A 16,489-nucleotide genomic window follows, 5' to 3' on the forward strand; every position below is an offset into this window, starting at 1 on the left:
ACCTGGTGAAACGGCAATGTATGGAATCTATCACTGCAGATCGTTCGGAGCTGAGCTCGCGATATGCGCTATTTTGTTGCCGATCTCTCACCTATCGACATGCGACATGGAGGAATTGTCTCGTACACGTGTTGCTGCCGCCGCCGCTGTCGACGACCCAAGACCTCATCCCCTCTCGGATGGCTTGTACCTGATGCAGCTGTGGACTGTCACCAGGGAACAATAAGGCCGAAGGGTGTCAGAAGGAGGAGAACAGTCCCTGCGTCGGAGATGATGTACTACTGCATGCCCAGGTAGGAAGAAGGAATACGTGCTCGGCGGGATGTGATCAACAAGAAGAAAGAGTGAAACATACACTCGCCTATGTATTCATATAAAAAGCCCCCTGATCCGTCTTATTCAAAGCAACCTCCATAGACTAGGTCCCATCTCTCCTTGCTGTTATTTCTCACTCTCTGCGCCCATCGCTTCCATATCTCTCGCTAGTCACATCACTCGTCCATTCTCATATCACATTCATCGCTATGTCTTACTACGGCGGTGGCGGTCCCCCGCAAGGATATGGCGGCGGTGGTCCTCCACAACAGTACGGAGGTGGAGGAGGTGGTGGATACAACCAAGGTCCACCTCAAAACCAGTACGGCGGCGGCGGAAATCAATACGGCGGAGGTGGGAACCAATACGGAGGCGGCAACAACCAATACGGCAACAACTCCAACCACCCACCACCACCTCAAGGCGTCCCGCCACCATGGTACCCCGAATGGCACCCTCAAGACAACCGCTACATCTTCATCAACGGCCAGACTGGCGAGCGGAGTTGGGAGTTCCCTCGAGGTGGTCCGCCGCCACAGCAGAACTACTATGGAGGAGGACAGCAAGGAGGAGGTTATCCTTCAGGTCCTCAGGGAGGTGGAGGAGGATACGGTGGTCAGCAGCAGCAGCAGCAGCAGAAGAAGGGCGGTCATGGGCTTATGTATGGAGCGATGGGCGCGGCGGGAGGACTCCTCGCCGGAGCGCTTTTGATGCACGAGGGTCATGAATTGCGTAAGTCCCCTTTCCTTCCCATTCATGGCCTCTCGATCTATCTATCAGATTTTTAGAAAACTCACTTGTTGACACAACAAAAACCAGACGAGGATTTCGACGAACACAAAGACCGCCTCGAGCAAAACATCGGAGATTTGCCTGAAAACGCCGCCCGCTGGACCGGTGAGAAAGTTGGCGAGGTCGAGGCCATTCCCGAAAACATCGAGGAAGGTTTCGATCGATTTGGGAACCGTATTGAGAACGGTTTCGATAATGTTGGAGATCGCATCCAGGATGGTTGGAACGATGTCGTGGATGCCCCTGAGAATGTGGCGAATTGGGTGAGTTCTTTTCCTTCTTCCTTGTCGACAAGAAAGGAAGTGGGAGTCCCTTTTTGAGGATTATGATGTGCTGACGATGTGGTTTAAATGCAGGCGGGTGAGAAAGTCGGCGACGTGGAACGCTTCGGCGATAATGTCGGAGATGCCTACGACGAGGGACGCGATGAGGGGCGTTATGGCGACGATGATGATCGTCGGGATGATGACTATTAAACTGACCGATCTTGAATCCAACTCGGCAAATATCTCATTTCCAAAAACCTCCCGCTTCTTGTTATATCAGGAGACCAGGGCATGTAGGAACAGACAATAGAGAGGAAGAAGAGGAAGGAGCGAAAACGCAAGTAATCAGTCACGATGGAAACAGGTCTGCAATGGTTTGACTTTGGTGAAAATAATCCCACTTGAAATTCATACACACGCTCCTCAAAAAACCGAACTTCGTCTTGTGTCGGATCACATCCTCGCACATTTCTCCCACCTTCAGCTTCCATTCGACTGCGATTAAAACGGATATTCTAGAACCCTACTCCCAGACGACCCCTGACTTTTCATCGAAATACCGTCTCGCGCCAGGTGAATTCTTTCATCATTCATCTAAACCCGTCCTTTGATGCTGAGGAATCGGCGGAAATGACCACGGAATCTGCTGCGACGCAGCGAGGTCGAAAACGGAATGCATGATATTCTCATCAGTATGACTGGAATATGGGTTGGTCTGTGTCGTGGAGTTCATGGAGTTGCTATCATTCGGTGGAGGACGGTGGTTGGTTGGCGATTGCATCTCAATGTTCTGTCTCCGAGCTGGCTCGGCAAAAGGCGACGCTAGCTGGATTTGCGTTCTCGATGTAGTGTTCTGGAAATCAGATCCCATGACTGGTGCGTTCGTCCCGAAAAAGCTCCGGCTTTGCGTCTCTTCAGGTATAAATTGATAATTCGGGATATGGTGCGTATCAACACGTGACACACGTGATCTGGAATCCATGCCTCCCACATCATCACGGAGGTGTTGGTTTGCGTTCTGTTCGCCTCGATCACCTCTAAGGGGTTTCATTTTGTGATTGTAAGGTCTTTTGCCTAGCAAATCCATGAGGCGCTGCTTTGGTGTGATGTTGGTTGTGTGTCGATGAAAAGAGCTCGGTCCTTTCTGAGTGAATTCTGGCAGGCCTTCAGTGGTTCGCTTGAGGGCAGCCATCGTCTCGGACAACGTTGTGTTGAGGGTGGGTGAAGTCATAGAGTCTGCTTGTCCGAGAAATACGTCCTCGCCCTCAGGTCGTGGACTTAGGTGCACGCCTTGTGAACCAACAAGAGAAGGCACCAGCTTTCCAAGATTGGTGTCTTGCAGGCCAGATTCATGTTGCGCCACAGGCCTTGCGCGCAAACCTGCTCGTGGTGTCGATGCCTTGCGCTGCGCTAGGTGGGTATCAACAGGAGCGATGACCAGTCCCCGTCTTGATCGTAATGAGTCTTCGCTCCCTTGCTGCTCATTCACTACTGCACATGATTTCCACAATTCAGGTATCGGCAGATTGCGGTTGCCACCTGCAGCTGTCAAGGCATCATTCTGTTGCGAGGGCGAGTATCCAGGACAAAGTGCAATTGAATCGTCAAAACTTTCTAACAGTGGTGTCATAGGTTTTGCTCTAGCTGCTGTAGGTTCATCCGACAAGAACGAAGAATAGTCAATGAGAGGCAACGCTCCACGTTTAGTAGTTGTTTGAATAGCCTCATTCACTGCCGTTGGAACCCAGCCGTCGTCGGAACTCTCGCTAGCTTGCGAGCAACCTGCTTGAGGCGCAGCATGTTTCGTGGCGTTGTCGTATTGCTTCCTCTGGAGACACTCGAGCCAGCCAGCAGCGTTAGAGCCAGCTGACGGAAGATCAATCTCGAGATAGGAGGGCGCTTCTGGTGATGAAAGCCGGAGACTTGTCACCGCAAGCGGTTGACATGACTTCAGATCAGGTGGGATCGTGTCTTCTTTATCTTTGAATGCAAGAGCCTTCATCTTTCGTGTCTTAAATTCAGGACCAATCGTAAAAGGGTCTGCTCCGCCTTTCCTCTTTCTTATGTTGGCGGGGCGACGTTTAAGAGGTGTCTTGATTTCATCTTTCGCAATGTGTGCCTCACCGAACTGCTTCTTTCCAACCTTCTTCCTTGCAGCGAGGAGTTCGCATGCGGAATCTGGAGTCTTTTCGCGAACCGCTCCGCAAGCTATTTCACCTTGCCCAGCTCGCCGGCCTCGCTTCTTCGATTTCGAGACTGACGACGTGACGAGATCGGAAAGGCGCAAGTGATAGTCTTTGACAGGCGTCGTCACGGTGTAGATGCAAGCTGCAGTCGCATTGGAATCATTTAACCCAATCGGAGGGCCACCTATGGCGCACTGACTTGGTCTTCGAGAAGATGACAAATCCGTCTGCACATCCGGATTCTAGCCGGCGGCGAGGAGGCAGTCATCTAGGGCAGTCATGACGATGTCAATATCTGTGCTTGCCACACCTCGAAATTGACCGACATCGAAATCGTCATCGTCGATTGTCATGGCGTCAGCATCGGCGTCAGCATCGGCGTCGGCGTCATCATTGTTTGCTAGTTTCTGGTCTGCTGTCGATGGCTCAATGGTGCCGTTCGCCAGTGATGCTGGCCGGCCGTTCACAACAGGCTCATCAAAGTTGTCGAATGTGTATTGATTGAGCCAGATACTCTCTTCAAGGAAATGATCGGCATCAACAAAGCCGTCACATAAGCCCATGGATAATCGCAGATCGTAGGCGGTAAGGGGGTCTTTTCGAACCTGGGCGTCCATCTGCACCGGGAGCAATCCCGCAGCATTGCGTTGGAGTGTGCCATTTTCAAGGGCTAATTCCTCTTTGCGTAACTGTCTTTTGAACATGTTCGTCTGCACGCCCATGCCGTCGGCGGCATTTGAGCGCGCGTGGCTGAGCAGACGGCTCAGCGTCTCTTTGATGAAAACTTCGGCCGATCTCTCAACCAGCTCCGCTACACCCTGCAGAGAGCCTTGTTGTACACCCCCAGTCAGGCCCTCCTCGAAACAGATGGGCTCGATGCGGTTTTGCATCTCGTTGAGTGTTGGAAACTCCAGCGTCTCTGAAGCAAGCGGTTGTGCATAACGCCGCCTGATTTCGATATCCCAATTCGTCTTTCCCAGCCCTGCTGCTGCTCCACTTGCTCCTCCATTTCCATTGCTCGATGTACCGCCTTCATTATTTGCCTGCGATTGCGAAGGGGGTTTCACTGCCAACTCCTGCATATAATCAAGAATCTCCTGCAAGCCTGTGTCTTCTGTTTTGGCATTCTTGCTCAACCCTTTGATGCGCTTTCGATCTCGCTTGTGCAATGCCATGACCTCTCGTTTTAATCTCTCCTCCACTTGATCGTTGATTCCAGACACTGCACCTGCATTCTTAGCCGCATTGCTCGGCTTATCTGTCGCGACCACCCATGGCGCAACCTCGTTCGGGGGAGGATCGCGCATGCTGTTCGCATACAGCGCAATGAGAAATGCATTGTGTAGGTGTAGAGGAGAAGTTGTCGTTTTTGCTGTCTCGGCCGCAGGGGCTCCAGCCGCGGCTGGAGGACAAAGCAGTGGCTGCAGGACCCATGATAGCTCTGCCTGGCTAAGTGATCCCAGAGCAAATTGTCCCAATGCTATCTTGTAATCACCCCAAGCTTCACCTAGTGCGGCCTTCAATTGTCCATACAGTCCCTCCAGCTCCACGCGCTGCACGGCGGTCTTCCCGCCAAGGCCTAACGATGATGTGCCATTGGGAAGTGATGACTTCGAGGCTGCACCTGCAGAAGGAGTTGCTTTTGTGAGCGATGGAGATATTGTTAGGTTGAAGTCGGCCGGATTCATGGCGGGCTATGGCTGAATGCGACAATCCGAATCGCAGGTGATCTGCGCGAAAGCCGTGCCGTGCGATCAGGGCGGAGCGCGCGTGCGCGCCTATCGCCGCCGACGTGTCGTTGTTGGTGTAGCAATGTTGATGATAATTAGGATGAATGTAATTCGAGTTCGTTCTGATGCGCCTCCCATGCAACCGCCGAAGCGAAGTTGAATCAGCCTTGGATCACATGCAACATTGTCCAGCGAATCGATGAGCAGCCAGTATGGACAGATGAACGCGATTTGACGAATACATGTATTGTTCATGTAAAGGCACATGAAATGCGGAGACGGACATCGAAAGAAGGGACGGTCCGCAGAGCCGCCAGTTGCGTCAGTGGTCCTTACTTATCATGATTTGCAACCTCAGGCTTAAATTTAAACTCTCCAGCTTGGCCCAGCTTTGGTCGGGACTGGGCCAACTCCTCCACCATGTTGACATTGGTCGAAGCACCGTCTTCGTTCCCAGCATACGGCAAGATCATCTTCAAGTGCGCGTAAATTTCTCATTTATTCCGTGATACAAACACATTCGAGCATCACCACAGCGGGTGAGTACTATCGATGTTCGCGGTAGGATCATCATCGCCCTCATCTCCATCATCATCAAACAACTCATTCTCTTCGTCATACACAAAGTCCGGATCACGAAGGTTTGCGGGCGTCGGAGTTCGTCGCGGCCACTGCTCACGGAACTTTGACTCTTCAAGCACTTTGAAGGTCTCTGGATCTTTGCCCTCATCTACTGTGTTCGCTTCGTGCTCGAACTCATGCGAGTACCCGAATCCACCCTCGTCCAGCAGCCATTTCAATGTATTCGCTTTGCGGTCTTCGAGCGCCAACTGCGCAAGACACATTCGAGCCCAACCTTGATCCCGTTCCTTGCTTATCTTGCTCAGTTGGTCCTTGATTTCATCCTTGTCTGCTCCGTTGCGATAATTCTCGAACAATGCCTTGATCATCGTGGGATCTGCGTTGAGACGGACATCGATTGTCAGCTGCTTGTGCGCATTGCCGCACGAGAGTATGAAACCTACCCAGCCACCACTCCATATCCTTACTCCAGGTATAAATGTAGGACGCGAAAGGGTCAATGTGCTCGAGCAGGCCAAGGCCCGCAGGCTCCTCTTCATCTTCTTCGTGGCCATCTCCTGCAAGACGCGGGAGGATCTGGTCCAGGTAGTCACTCCATGACAAGTCTCCCGACTTGTACTTTCGCGCTGCTTGATTGATTGTTAACGACATTTTGATATGCGTCGAGAGCGTGCGGTGAGGTCGCGGAAGGCATGCGGTAGTGCCGATTCTGCCGTACTTAAACTACCTAGGTACCGATTATCGAGTCATGGCAGTGAGGCATTGCGTTGTTAAGCACAGCCCAGGGTCGCTGCGCCCAGCCATTCCCTCACTGATGTCGCCTGCGCGTTGCACGGCGTATGCGTCAGATCAGCTCGCATACACCCGACTCCTAGAGTGTATCTACTGATGCATAACGAAGGGCCGGGATTGTGGTGACCAAGCCGTTTCGCCAAATCCTGCGGGAGGATGGCGGCTGTCGATACGGATCCTTTGTAACGTACGTATACGAAAGAGCTCGAACAAAGGCCTCACCATTATGAATTGTTTCGGCTTGGTTTGAGGTGATTTCATAAACCTAGTGTGTGGGCCTGAACCACAACAACTCAAATACTGAGGTCGAGGCCAAATGGGAGTTACATCAAGCGCAGGGGAACACTTCACTCATGAGAATCGCCAGGATATGAAGGATGGCTCCCTGAGGAAGGATTTCACGTTTAGGATTGACTACTTACTCGGCCGATTGCCGTTCCACAATTACCACAACGGATGCGATCTAGCGACGTAGAAGGGATCATTCTCATCGGCGCTGTCATCTGATTCCTCGCGTGTGAGATCGTACTCATACTCAGGTACGAGTATGCGCACGTGTATAGGCCTCTGCCGTGGGTGCTTTTTGCGGAAGTCTGACTCCTCGAGAATCTTGAAGACTTCTGGGTCTGTCGTCTCGTCTACGCAGTCGGCCTCGTGTTGGAAGCCGTCCGAGTTCGTCGCCCGATCATAGTTTACTAGCGACTTCAACAAGTCTGCTCGGCGATCTCGCAGAGCCAGGTATGCGAGCGCCATCTTCATCCAGTCTCTATCTTCATGCGAATCTAGGTCCTCCAATCTCGCAGGCACATCATTCATGCGTCCGTTGTGATATGCCTCGAAGATTGGTTTGATCTTCTTAGGGTCTGGGAAAGCCGAGGAGCGGCCGTCAGCTTTGCACAACGCGCGACTGATATTGGGTTGTTTCGCAACACTCGCCTTTGTACCAATCCATGTTCTGACTCCACCAATATATTATGTCGGCCAAGGGATCGATGTCGTTGAGCAACAGAGGTCCTGCTGGTCCGTCATTGTCTGCGTCGTCATCGACATGCCCCTCGCCTGCAAGACGCGCAATGAGGTGATCGATGTACTCGCTCCAGGTTATCTCTTCCAACTTGAATTTCTTGGCTGCTTCGTAGAGAGTCAACACCATCTCTGCGACCCGGTTGCAGAAGGAATGCGAGAAGGGATGCGACGAAAGATCTCATTGCCGCCACGGGACTCGCTCAAGTCTTTCACGGTCATCAGCGTGGCTGAGTTTCATTCCCTGTAGGCCTCAGCGAGCGGCACAGCCCAGTGCCGCCGCAGTCATGATGATAGACCAACAGACCTCCACCGACAAATTTCGAGCTTGGTCATATGTTTCAGTGAATTTCAAACCCAACGGGAGAATGATCCTGCGACTATCTGTAGCAAGGACATGCACCACCAGTCGCACGCTTCAGACGAGACTGTGACAGTATCGGATAAGTTCAACCGATCGTGAAAAGTGTTTTCAGATTATTCCGAAGAGCTTTGCTGATGCTCACACTCTCCTTGCTACCGTGATGACCGAGGATCTCAGTGACATCTCAGCAGACGGCATCTGGAATATGGTTGAGTATCCTGTATTGCAACAAGACGGCAATGTCATCTCAATCGATACTATCAGCGCGAACAGCCAAACGTTCAAATCTCGTGGGCTCACACTGGGGGTGGCGACAGCAGGAGAAATTGGAGGAGGACATAGAGGACAATGAGGATCGCGACCAAGATCAAAATCAAGAAAATGATTCTTCTTCACGAGATCTGGACTCATCAAGCTCGGCAAAATGGCAGCCAGTCTTCTAAGATTGGGTATTTACCAAGCCTTACCAGCCCACTTCTGGTGATGGGAAGAAGTTCTGGAAGAGTTTGTTCGCGTGATGGAAGCCTACGGATAGTATGCGGTCGTATGGTAGAGTGGCAGGCATCAAGAGGGGTTGGTTGAATTAGTTTACAATGTTTTGGCAGCAGGTCTGCTCTAACCATCTCTGTTTGCGTTGTTCGCAGGGCGTTTGCGATCACAGAGATAGATTCTTAATTGTTCGCCCGGATGGTGTCTGCGGAGGTACCTTCACTTCCAGACACCGTGCATATCCCAATACTCAGTGACAATGACTTCTACGGGTGTCGACATATTTGGCTGCTAGGCTAGATACACAATCTACAGCGGTAGATGTCTTTTAATCGTATGTCCATGCCAAAGACAGCATTCGATCTTCCGAGATTCCAAGATTGCTTATTGACAATCGATGTCGAGGCTGGGTAACCCTAATGATACTACCTTCCAAGTTCCCACGCCGAGTGGTTGATCATGAGGAATTACCACGCCTCCGATGAACCTTACATATTTTAAATTAAGCCTCACTGGTAGAATTCGCCCATGCATCGATTGCCAACATATTCGATGTCATGACCGTCGCCCTACTGGCGCTGTGATTACGTCTCCACAAATTCGTGCGGCCCATTCGCCCTGGCTAAACAGCCACGAGGCAGAAATTCAGTAGGCCATTCCTTCAAGAACGACATGCCGACCAAGGGCCATGCAAACCTGACCACGCAAGTCCGCCAAGATGGTCCCAAGCTGGAAGGATCTCACATCAGACAAGGACTTTGTCAGCACAAGATGGCCATATTGGGGGCCCGACGCGCACGTTGCGAGATAACGCGAAGCAGATGAGACCCAAATTATTTCTCCTGGATCCTGCATCCTGATACAAGTGGCTGAGACGATCGCACACGCGCATCACGCAAGGTATAAGCAGCGACAGTCCAGATTGTGTCCAGCCATAGAGTGCAGCAGCATAAGCGGCGCCAGTCATAACACGACTGTACATCCGATCAAATCCATCGTGGAAAGAGTGGTCCATCACGAGCCCTGAGATGTGAATATGGGGCTCCTTCATGGGGATTATCGACTTACACGTCTCGTCGGAGGTTTCTGAGATGATCCTCCGGCCGCATCAGGCGCTGCGGAGGCAATGTTGTGCATTTTCAAGTCAGCTTCACTTCACCTTCAGCGGCGAAAGCTGTCACGGTGAAGAGACGACACATCTGTGTGTACAGGCGCAAAATGAGGATGACTAGATTATAAGACTGCTGTGCCTCGCCAGACGAAAGTATCGATCTATTTTCATCACCGCATCAATCACTCTCTTTCAATCGTTCCAAAACACTTACGCTCATTATGCATTTGTCTCACGTCATTGTCACGGCCTCTGCCTTTGCCTCTGGTGTTGCTGGTCTGGCACTGGCTCAACCAGAGGCTAATCTCGATGCACGAACCACTACGGTCCCCTGTGACAAGATCTCGACGTACTCTACCGCGGTTGGTCGATCATGTGCTAAAGCAGCATTCCGGCGAACTACTTACTGATGATTTCTTGTATTAGTACTTCTATTCGAAGATGTGCAAGAAGCCACCAGCATCAAAGTGTCTGTTCTACACCAGGGGTCTGAGCAAGACGGCTCGCTCGTATGGTAAGAAGGAAGGGTACACGACCATCTGGGTAAGGAAGATCACCCTTTGCTGAACACTGTGGCCCAAGTCGCATCTCAGAATAAACCTCTGACAGGCGTATTGCTCTCACAGGAACTTTGGCCCAAGGAATTTTATGACAAGACGCAAGTGAAGAGCAACCCTATGCGGTGCATCATGCAGACTCCCAAGGATCGTCAGAAATACTTTGACAACATGTCCAAGACCATGGCAGAGACTTGTACAGAGTTCGCGACTGTTATGACAAAGGACCCCGAGACACCTCCTCAGGACGGCATCTGGGCAAGGATTGAATTCCCTCAACTCAAGGCTGGCAGCATCTATGGCAAGATCAATACCCTCGACTTGATCAATGCCGATGGCACGAAGATCAAATCTCCGTATTGGAGCCGCACTGCCAAGCGGGAGAACGGTACTGAACCAGCTTTCGAGGGGAACGACATGGAGGTTGACGAGGATGAGTACGACGACTTCCACGATGATGAACCGGAACATGAGGAACAGGAGAGGGATTTGGAGGAGGAAGAATTCGATGATGACTTGGTCTTGTCCAAGCGCAAGGTGCCCGTGCGACCTGATTGGATGGCCCAGGAGCAGAACCTCTCCCCGAAGAACAGACTTGCCTCTATTTTCAAGATCGCGGACTCGAAAGACTCCGACGCAAAGAAAGAACCTGCCTCGTGGAAGCTACGCCACATCGGCCGCCTCGTCAAACAATACCTCAAGCCAACCTTGCCACTGACCAAGACCGCGCGGGACATTGGAGCAGACTCCGAAGACGAGTCAACCTTGGCTGCTCGCGTTGTAGCTACCCATCCGGCCTCAGACCGCCTCACGGCCCTCCAATCCACACAGGACCAGAAATCCCAGACCGATGCGCTCGAGCAAATCGCCAAGATCGCCAATCCCGCGAGCACGGGCGACAAGGCTGCAGCAGATGCTCAGAAGTCGGACGAAGACAAGCTCAAGGCCATTGCTAACATCGTCCAGCCCTTCGCCGGCCGCCCGATTTTCCGGATCGGAGTAACTACGAACCCGAGACCGCAGACTCTCTCTGCCGCCTCCGACGCGAAGCCCGACAAGAACGCAGACAAGGCCCCTGGCTCTGGCGCCAACGTAGCGAACTCCAAGGCCGGCAAGCGAAGCGCTCATGCTACCGATGTGGCTGATTCCGAGGAGTTCGTCGCGTCTCTCGATGGGGCCGATGGTGATGTCCACGTCAAGCGGGAGCCGGTGAAGTTGCCGAGCATCAAGCCGAGCACCACCACCAAGCCCAGCAGCACTAAGCCTGACTCCAAGCCTGACACCAAACCGAACACCACCAAGCCTGATACTAAGCCTGATACCAAGCCCGACACCACGCCGAACAACAAACCCGGCACCAAGCCCTCCCAACCCACCTGCTCGCGGGCCGGCGCCGAGGACGAATCCGCGTTTGACGTGGGCGGACAATTCGTCGTTCAATGGTAAAGACGCGGCAGCAGCAGCAGCAGCCAATCCCACAAACGCGCCTTAGGCTATCATTAGTCTCCACCACCACCACCACCACCACCATCAGGACAGATGGAAGGGGAAATCCGAGGGCTTTTGAAGCGTTTCTCCGCTTGGGAGATGGAGATGCGCGGAACGGGGGTCTTTTCTCCTTTGGTTTTTCTCTCTGGGGTTCTCTACTTCTGATGGGATCCAGGTCGCCTTTTGATGATGATCCAGCGGATTGTCAAAGGCTCGTTTTCGATGGTAGGTAGGGAAGGAAGCGGCGTTCTTATGGAGTATCTGTTTGCTTGATTGCTCTGAGGGGGAATCACCTTTCGGTGATACGATTTGGTTCTTTGGTTGGTTGGTTGGTTGGTGACTTGGGTGGTTTTACTATTTTTCTTTTCTTCTGTAGGCGGGATTCAGGAAGATTGATTCAAGATACGAAAACCGTATTTTCACGAGGAGTTTAGGTTTCAGCAATCTGTTTTGGAGAAGGGACGTGGACGACGACCGCGGCATGTCAGCGCCTACATCTATTTTCTCATCATAATTTACGTCGTTTTTGAGTCCCTCGAAGAATTCAATCCTTTTCTTAATTAACGATCTCTCTCTCTCATTTTTCCTTCTTTCCTCCTATTCTTCCTTTCCTCCCCTTTTTCAAATATCGTCTTTATTTTCTCTGATTCAAAACAAATTCGGGGCGGAAATGGGGGTGGCTATTCAGAATAAGGGAAGTAGGAAATAAGATTTAGATATAGAGAAGAAATAATAGTCGGAGATACTTCGACTTCTTCCCTAGGTATACTATAGAGTTCGAGAAAAGAAAGAATTGTGACGTCCGCGTAGAAGTTTAATCTTCTTTTGTTTTGCTTTTTGGTTCCTTCTTCTTTTTCCTCCTGTTCGAGGAAAAAAGGGGGGAAAGATTTGTTCTCTCCTCTGAATCTTTTTCTCAATATTATCATATCTTTGTCATTATCGAAATCTCCGGACGTTTGTACCACAACATAACATGTAATTGACTCTAGAAGCGAATGATCATAGATGAAAACAACGCAGATGGCATAATGGGCGGAAGAATCGGTGCGGGTTTTCGAAATATAAGCTAATGTCCCTCCCGGCGTCGCGAGCCACCCTGTGTAACGAGCCGGCTTTGAAGATTTTCATCAATAACATTCGGCAAAACAGATATATATTTGCTTCAACATATTTGAGTTATAGAGCACAGTAACAGCATTCCATTAACCATTCCGCGTCGAAACTGGGGCTGTCTTGCGAGCACCATAATCAATTCTATTCGCATGCAGAATCCGAGCTCCTTCGTCAATCGCTATCTTGAGATGCAAATGCGATTGATATGCAGATCTTCCAATTCTCAGAGATTGCGCAGATACCATTCTATCTACATCCTCAGTCTTGCTTTGTTTAGACTTATACTGCGTGATCCCGAGCACTGCCGTTGCAGTAGCTCGAATCGACTTCAGGATTCCGATCGGATATGGCATTGCTGACTCAGAATTTCTCCCAATGATGTCCGCCAGAAGTGGCTTACGCCGCATCTACTCGCCACATCCACGCAAGTAATCTGTGGACCACGATCTGATCCACGGCACTTGAGTGTTCCTGACTACATCTTACAAATCAAGAAAAGTAACTCGTATACGTACATGGCTCACGCTATCCCGAACCAAGCCGAGGGAGCGCGTCCTGCTGCAACAAGAATCGCAGCAAAGCAGCCGCTTCTGACGACCGTAGATACTGCTGGACTGGATCGCATCGAGAAGACATGCCGCTCAATCGGCCAACTCATCGGTCGTGCAGAAAAATGTAACTCCGAGCAGACGTGAGCTAGGGTGAGCAATCGGAATGTGCTATAATTAGCTTACAGGGAACCCTTGACATGGACCGGTGAGTAGCCCCAAGTCGAGGCCGTCTTTTCTGCACAAGCGCCCGCTCCACGCAACCCCGCTGGTGCGACCTCTCACACCAACGTCAACCCTGCATATCGCCGCAGCCCGCATCTCCTTGCACATCATTACTGACGTCGCTGCGCTCCTTCTGACATTCACGACAATGTCCATCGTAACATCAAGCACAGTTTGGGAAGATCACTTCAGCGATGAGTCCTACTGGCGCACGCATCCGTCTGCTCCAGCGCCTGCCGGGCGGGGAGATTCAGCTGGTCGGACCCTTCACCGACGACAGTGTCCCTGCCTATGCGATCTTGTCGCACCGATGGGAGAGTGACGCCGAGCAAGAGGTGGACTACAAAGATATAATACAAGGTTTGGGCCGTGAGAAGAAGGGATTCCAGAAGCTCAGGTTCTGTGCCGAGCAAGCCTTCGAGGACCATCTCGAGCACTTCTGGATCGATACCTGCTGTATTGACAAGTCCCTCCATGGCGAACATCAGGCATCGATGAACTCTATGTTCCGGTGGTACCAGCGTGCGACGAAATGCTACGCGTATCTCGCGGACGTGTCGGTCGCAGAGCAGAACACTACAGGCCAAAGCGAACGTACCTGGCAATCCTCTTTCCAAGCGAGTCAATGGTTCCTCCGAGGATGGACGCTGCAAGAGCTCTTAGCACCACAGACCGTCGAGTTCTTCTCGCAGGATTGCGTGAAACTCGGCAATAAGATGACGCTTCAAGAGTCGATCCACGCTATTACGGGCATCTCTATTGAGGCGCTACAAGGCAGACGATTGTCTAGCTTTAGCAAGCAAGAACGATTTGCCTGGATGGAACGTCGTACGACCAAGTACGAAGAAGACAAAGTATACGCGCTCCTAGGCATCTTTGAAGTCGAGCTAGTCATCCAGTACGGACAAGGATGGGCCAGCACGATGGAAAAGCTCGAAAAGGCCATCGATGTCCAAGCTAGTGTTATGCGAGACCTGCGGGTTACACATCCGAAGGACGATAAAATCCGCATCGAGGGAGACAAGGGTGGCTTGATAGCGGGAGTGTGCGACTGGATCCTCGACTATCCAGCGTTCGAGCGCTGGCGTGAAATTGCCGGCTGCCAGTCTCTATGGATCAGAGGTGACCCGGGAAAAGGAAAGACGATGCTCATCTGCAGTATTGTCGATGAGCTCGAAAGGACTGAGCTGCAGCAGTATCAATTATGCTACTTCTTCTGCCAAGCAACAGACGCGCGAATCAACAACGCTGTTGCCGTCTTGCGCGGACTTCTTTACATGCTCGTCGACCAACAGCCTTTATTGACACGACACATTGAGAAGCAGCACCACCATGCCGGCCGGACATTGTTTGAGGACGCGAATAGTTGGGTCGTTCTGACGAAGTTGTTCTTTGACATTCTCCAAGATCCACACTTGAACAGCACGATCTTCGTCATTGACGCGCTCGACGAGTGCACATCGCAGCTGATAGATCTCCTGCATTTCATCGCTTCGGTCTCAGCACGGTCGCCTCGAGTGAAATGGCTATACTCGAGCCGTGACTGGCCGACAATCGAGGAGACACTATCTAGTGCGCAGCAGATGCTGCATTTACGGTTAGAACTGAATGCAGGAACGATAGCAAATGGCGTCCGCATGTTCAGTGAGCAGAAGGTGCATCAGCTCGCTATAGAGAAGGGCTACGGCGATTTCCTCAAGCAGGAAGTCCTGCAATATTTCCGAAACAATGCAGGCGATACATTCCTGTGGGTAGCGTTGGTTTGCAAGAGTCTACTTGCTATTCCCAATCGTCACGTCCGGCGGAGGTTGCACGAATTCCCGCCGGGAATGGACGCGCTGTACGCGCGCATGATGGTTCAAATCGAGAAGTCGGATGACAGCGAGTACTGCAAGGCCGTGCTAGCCACTGTCGCACTCGCACTCCGACCACTCACGCTTTCCGAGCTCGGATTTGTGGCTGACCTGCCAGAAGAGATATCCTGCAGTATAAAAGATATAGCAGACATCGTGCGCCGCTCTGGTTGCTTTCTTACAATGCGAGGTGACACACCGGCAGACCAGGTGGTATCCTTCGTACATCAGTCAGCAAAAGACTACATCATTGGACAAGCCAGTGACACCATCTTCTCAGCTGGAATGTCGAAAGAACACGCAAGGATTGCCCAGAAGTGCATTCAGCGAATGTGTGAACCCGGCGGTCTACACAAAGACATTTGCAGATTTCAGAGACCGGGCACACGACGCACCGACTGCAACTCAGAAGAGATTGCGAAAATGATGTCGGCCAGAGTGACTTATACATCCAGCTTCTGGGCAGAACACTTCATCGCGAGTGGGGAGACTTTGCGCGACGATAATTACGTCGATCGATTTCTGCAGCAGTATTTCCTCTATTGGTTTGAGGCCATCAGCTGGTTAGGACAAGCAGCTAGTACGATCCTGTATACCGTGCGACTTCAAGCTCAGGTCGACAAGGTAAGCGTATTAATCTGGACAGGGCAGTTTGCATGGCTGACGAACTTCTAGGGAGATTGCAGTCAGCAGGTGTCGGCTTTTCTCAACGACGCTTACCGATTCGTTTCAATGAATAGCTATGTGGCTGATCTTGCACCTCTTCAACTGTACCTTTCTGCACTCATTTTTACGCCGGTGAACAGCATTGTCCGGAAGGCTTTCCTACAGCAACGTACGGACATGTTTTCTGCGCTGCCTAATGTATTTCCACATTGGAGTTCCACACTCCAGACGCTGATGGGGCACACCGATCGGGTCACGTCGGTCGCGTTGTCGGCGGACGGCACGCGGCTGGCGTCGGCGTCGGGCGACCGCACCGTCCGGCTCTGGGACGCGGCGACGGGCGCGCCGCTGCAGACGCTCGAGGGGCACACACAATGGGTCACGTCGGT

At 51.7% G+C, this 16,489-nt stretch overlaps 7 protein-coding genes across 7 annotated transcripts in view; 3 read left to right on the top strand and 4 right to left on the bottom strand.

The window, feature by feature from the left end:
• Window positions 1-524: 524 nt before the first annotated feature.
• Window positions 525-1,583, top strand: K489DRAFT_391540 (uncharacterized protein; the record flags this gene model as incomplete). The annotated part of the gene is made up of 3 exons (XM_033606704.1): window positions 525-1,047; window positions 1,135-1,281; window positions 1,477-1,583. 3 exons carry the CDS (start codon window positions 525-527, stop codon window positions 1,581-1,583), a joined length of 777 nt encoding a protein of 258 aa, XP_033454790.1.
• Window positions 1,584-1,959: 376 nt separating this feature from the next.
• K489DRAFT_414328 (uncharacterized protein) lies at window positions 1,960-3,375 on the bottom strand (the record flags this gene model as incomplete). The annotated part of the gene is made up of 1 exon (XM_033608156.1): window positions 1,960-3,375. One exon carries the CDS (start codon window positions 3,373-3,375, stop codon window positions 1,960-1,962), a length of 1,416 nt encoding a protein of 471 aa, XP_033454791.1.
• A 732-nt stretch (window positions 3,376-4,107) lies between these two features.
• Window positions 4,108-5,112, bottom strand: K489DRAFT_308314 (uncharacterized protein; the record flags this gene model as incomplete). Its single annotated transcript, XM_033600612.1, has 2 exons — window positions 4,108-4,544; window positions 4,587-5,112. Coding segments are annotated over 2 exons (963 nt in total), but the record flags the coding sequence as incomplete, so codon positions are not given.
• A 655-nt stretch (window positions 5,113-5,767) lies between these two features.
• On the bottom strand, window positions 5,768-6,535 carry K489DRAFT_405577 (uncharacterized protein). The gene is made up of 2 exons (XM_033607165.1): window positions 6,315-6,535; window positions 5,768-6,247 (listed from the first exon to the last, which is right to left on the bottom strand). Exons 1-2 carry the CDS (start codon window positions 6,520-6,522, stop codon window positions 5,817-5,819), a joined length of 639 nt encoding a protein of 212 aa, XP_033454793.1. The 5' UTR covers window positions 6,523-6,535; the 3' UTR covers window positions 5,768-5,816.
• A 572-nt stretch (window positions 6,536-7,107) lies between these two features.
• Window positions 7,108-7,816, bottom strand: K489DRAFT_414331 (uncharacterized protein; the record flags this gene model as incomplete). The annotated part of the gene is made up of 2 exons (XM_033608157.1): window positions 7,108-7,526; window positions 7,594-7,816. 2 exons carry the CDS (start codon window positions 7,814-7,816, stop codon window positions 7,108-7,110), a joined length of 642 nt encoding a protein of 213 aa, XP_033454794.1.
• A 2,055-nt stretch (window positions 7,817-9,871) lies between these two features.
• K489DRAFT_414332 (uncharacterized protein) lies at window positions 9,872-11,653 on the top strand (the record flags this gene model as incomplete). The annotated part of the gene is made up of 3 exons (XM_033608158.1): window positions 9,872-10,012; window positions 10,077-10,193; window positions 10,277-11,653. 3 exons carry the CDS (start codon window positions 9,872-9,874, stop codon window positions 11,651-11,653), a joined length of 1,635 nt encoding a protein of 544 aa, XP_033454795.1.
• Window positions 11,654-13,553: 1,900 nt separating this feature from the next.
• The window catches only part of K489DRAFT_347579 (HET-domain-containing protein), a 4,595-nt gene continuing 1,659 nt past the window's right edge, over window positions 13,554-16,489 (top strand). The window contains exons 1-2 of the mRNA XM_033602353.1: window positions 13,554-16,058; window positions 16,110-16,489. Of these exons, the coding sequence (XP_033454796.1) occupies window positions 13,776-16,058; window positions 16,110-16,489 (2,663 nt within the window). The 5' untranslated portion in view covers window positions 13,554-13,775. The remainder of the gene's footprint in view (window positions 16,059-16,109) is intronic.

The sequence above is a fragment of the Dissoconium aciculare genome, assembly GCF_010015565.1.
Source record: "Dissoconium aciculare CBS 342.82 unplaced genomic scaffold K489scaffold_31, whole genome shotgun sequence".
NCBI classification, from domain to species: domain Eukaryota; kingdom Fungi; phylum Ascomycota; class Dothideomycetes; order Mycosphaerellales; family Dissoconiaceae; genus Dissoconium; species Dissoconium aciculare.

Bases quoted from the DNA above. Each gene is read 5' to 3' on its own strand.
- K489DRAFT_405577 (XM_033607165.1), bottom strand. From the start codon at position 6,522: ATGTCGTTAACAATCAATCAAGCAGCGCGAAAGTACAAGTCGGGAGAC. The intron at 6,248-6,314 runs GTAGGTTTCATA...GTCTCAACGCAG, and splicing joins GGATATGGAGTGGTGGCTGG to ATCCCACGATGATCAAGGCA.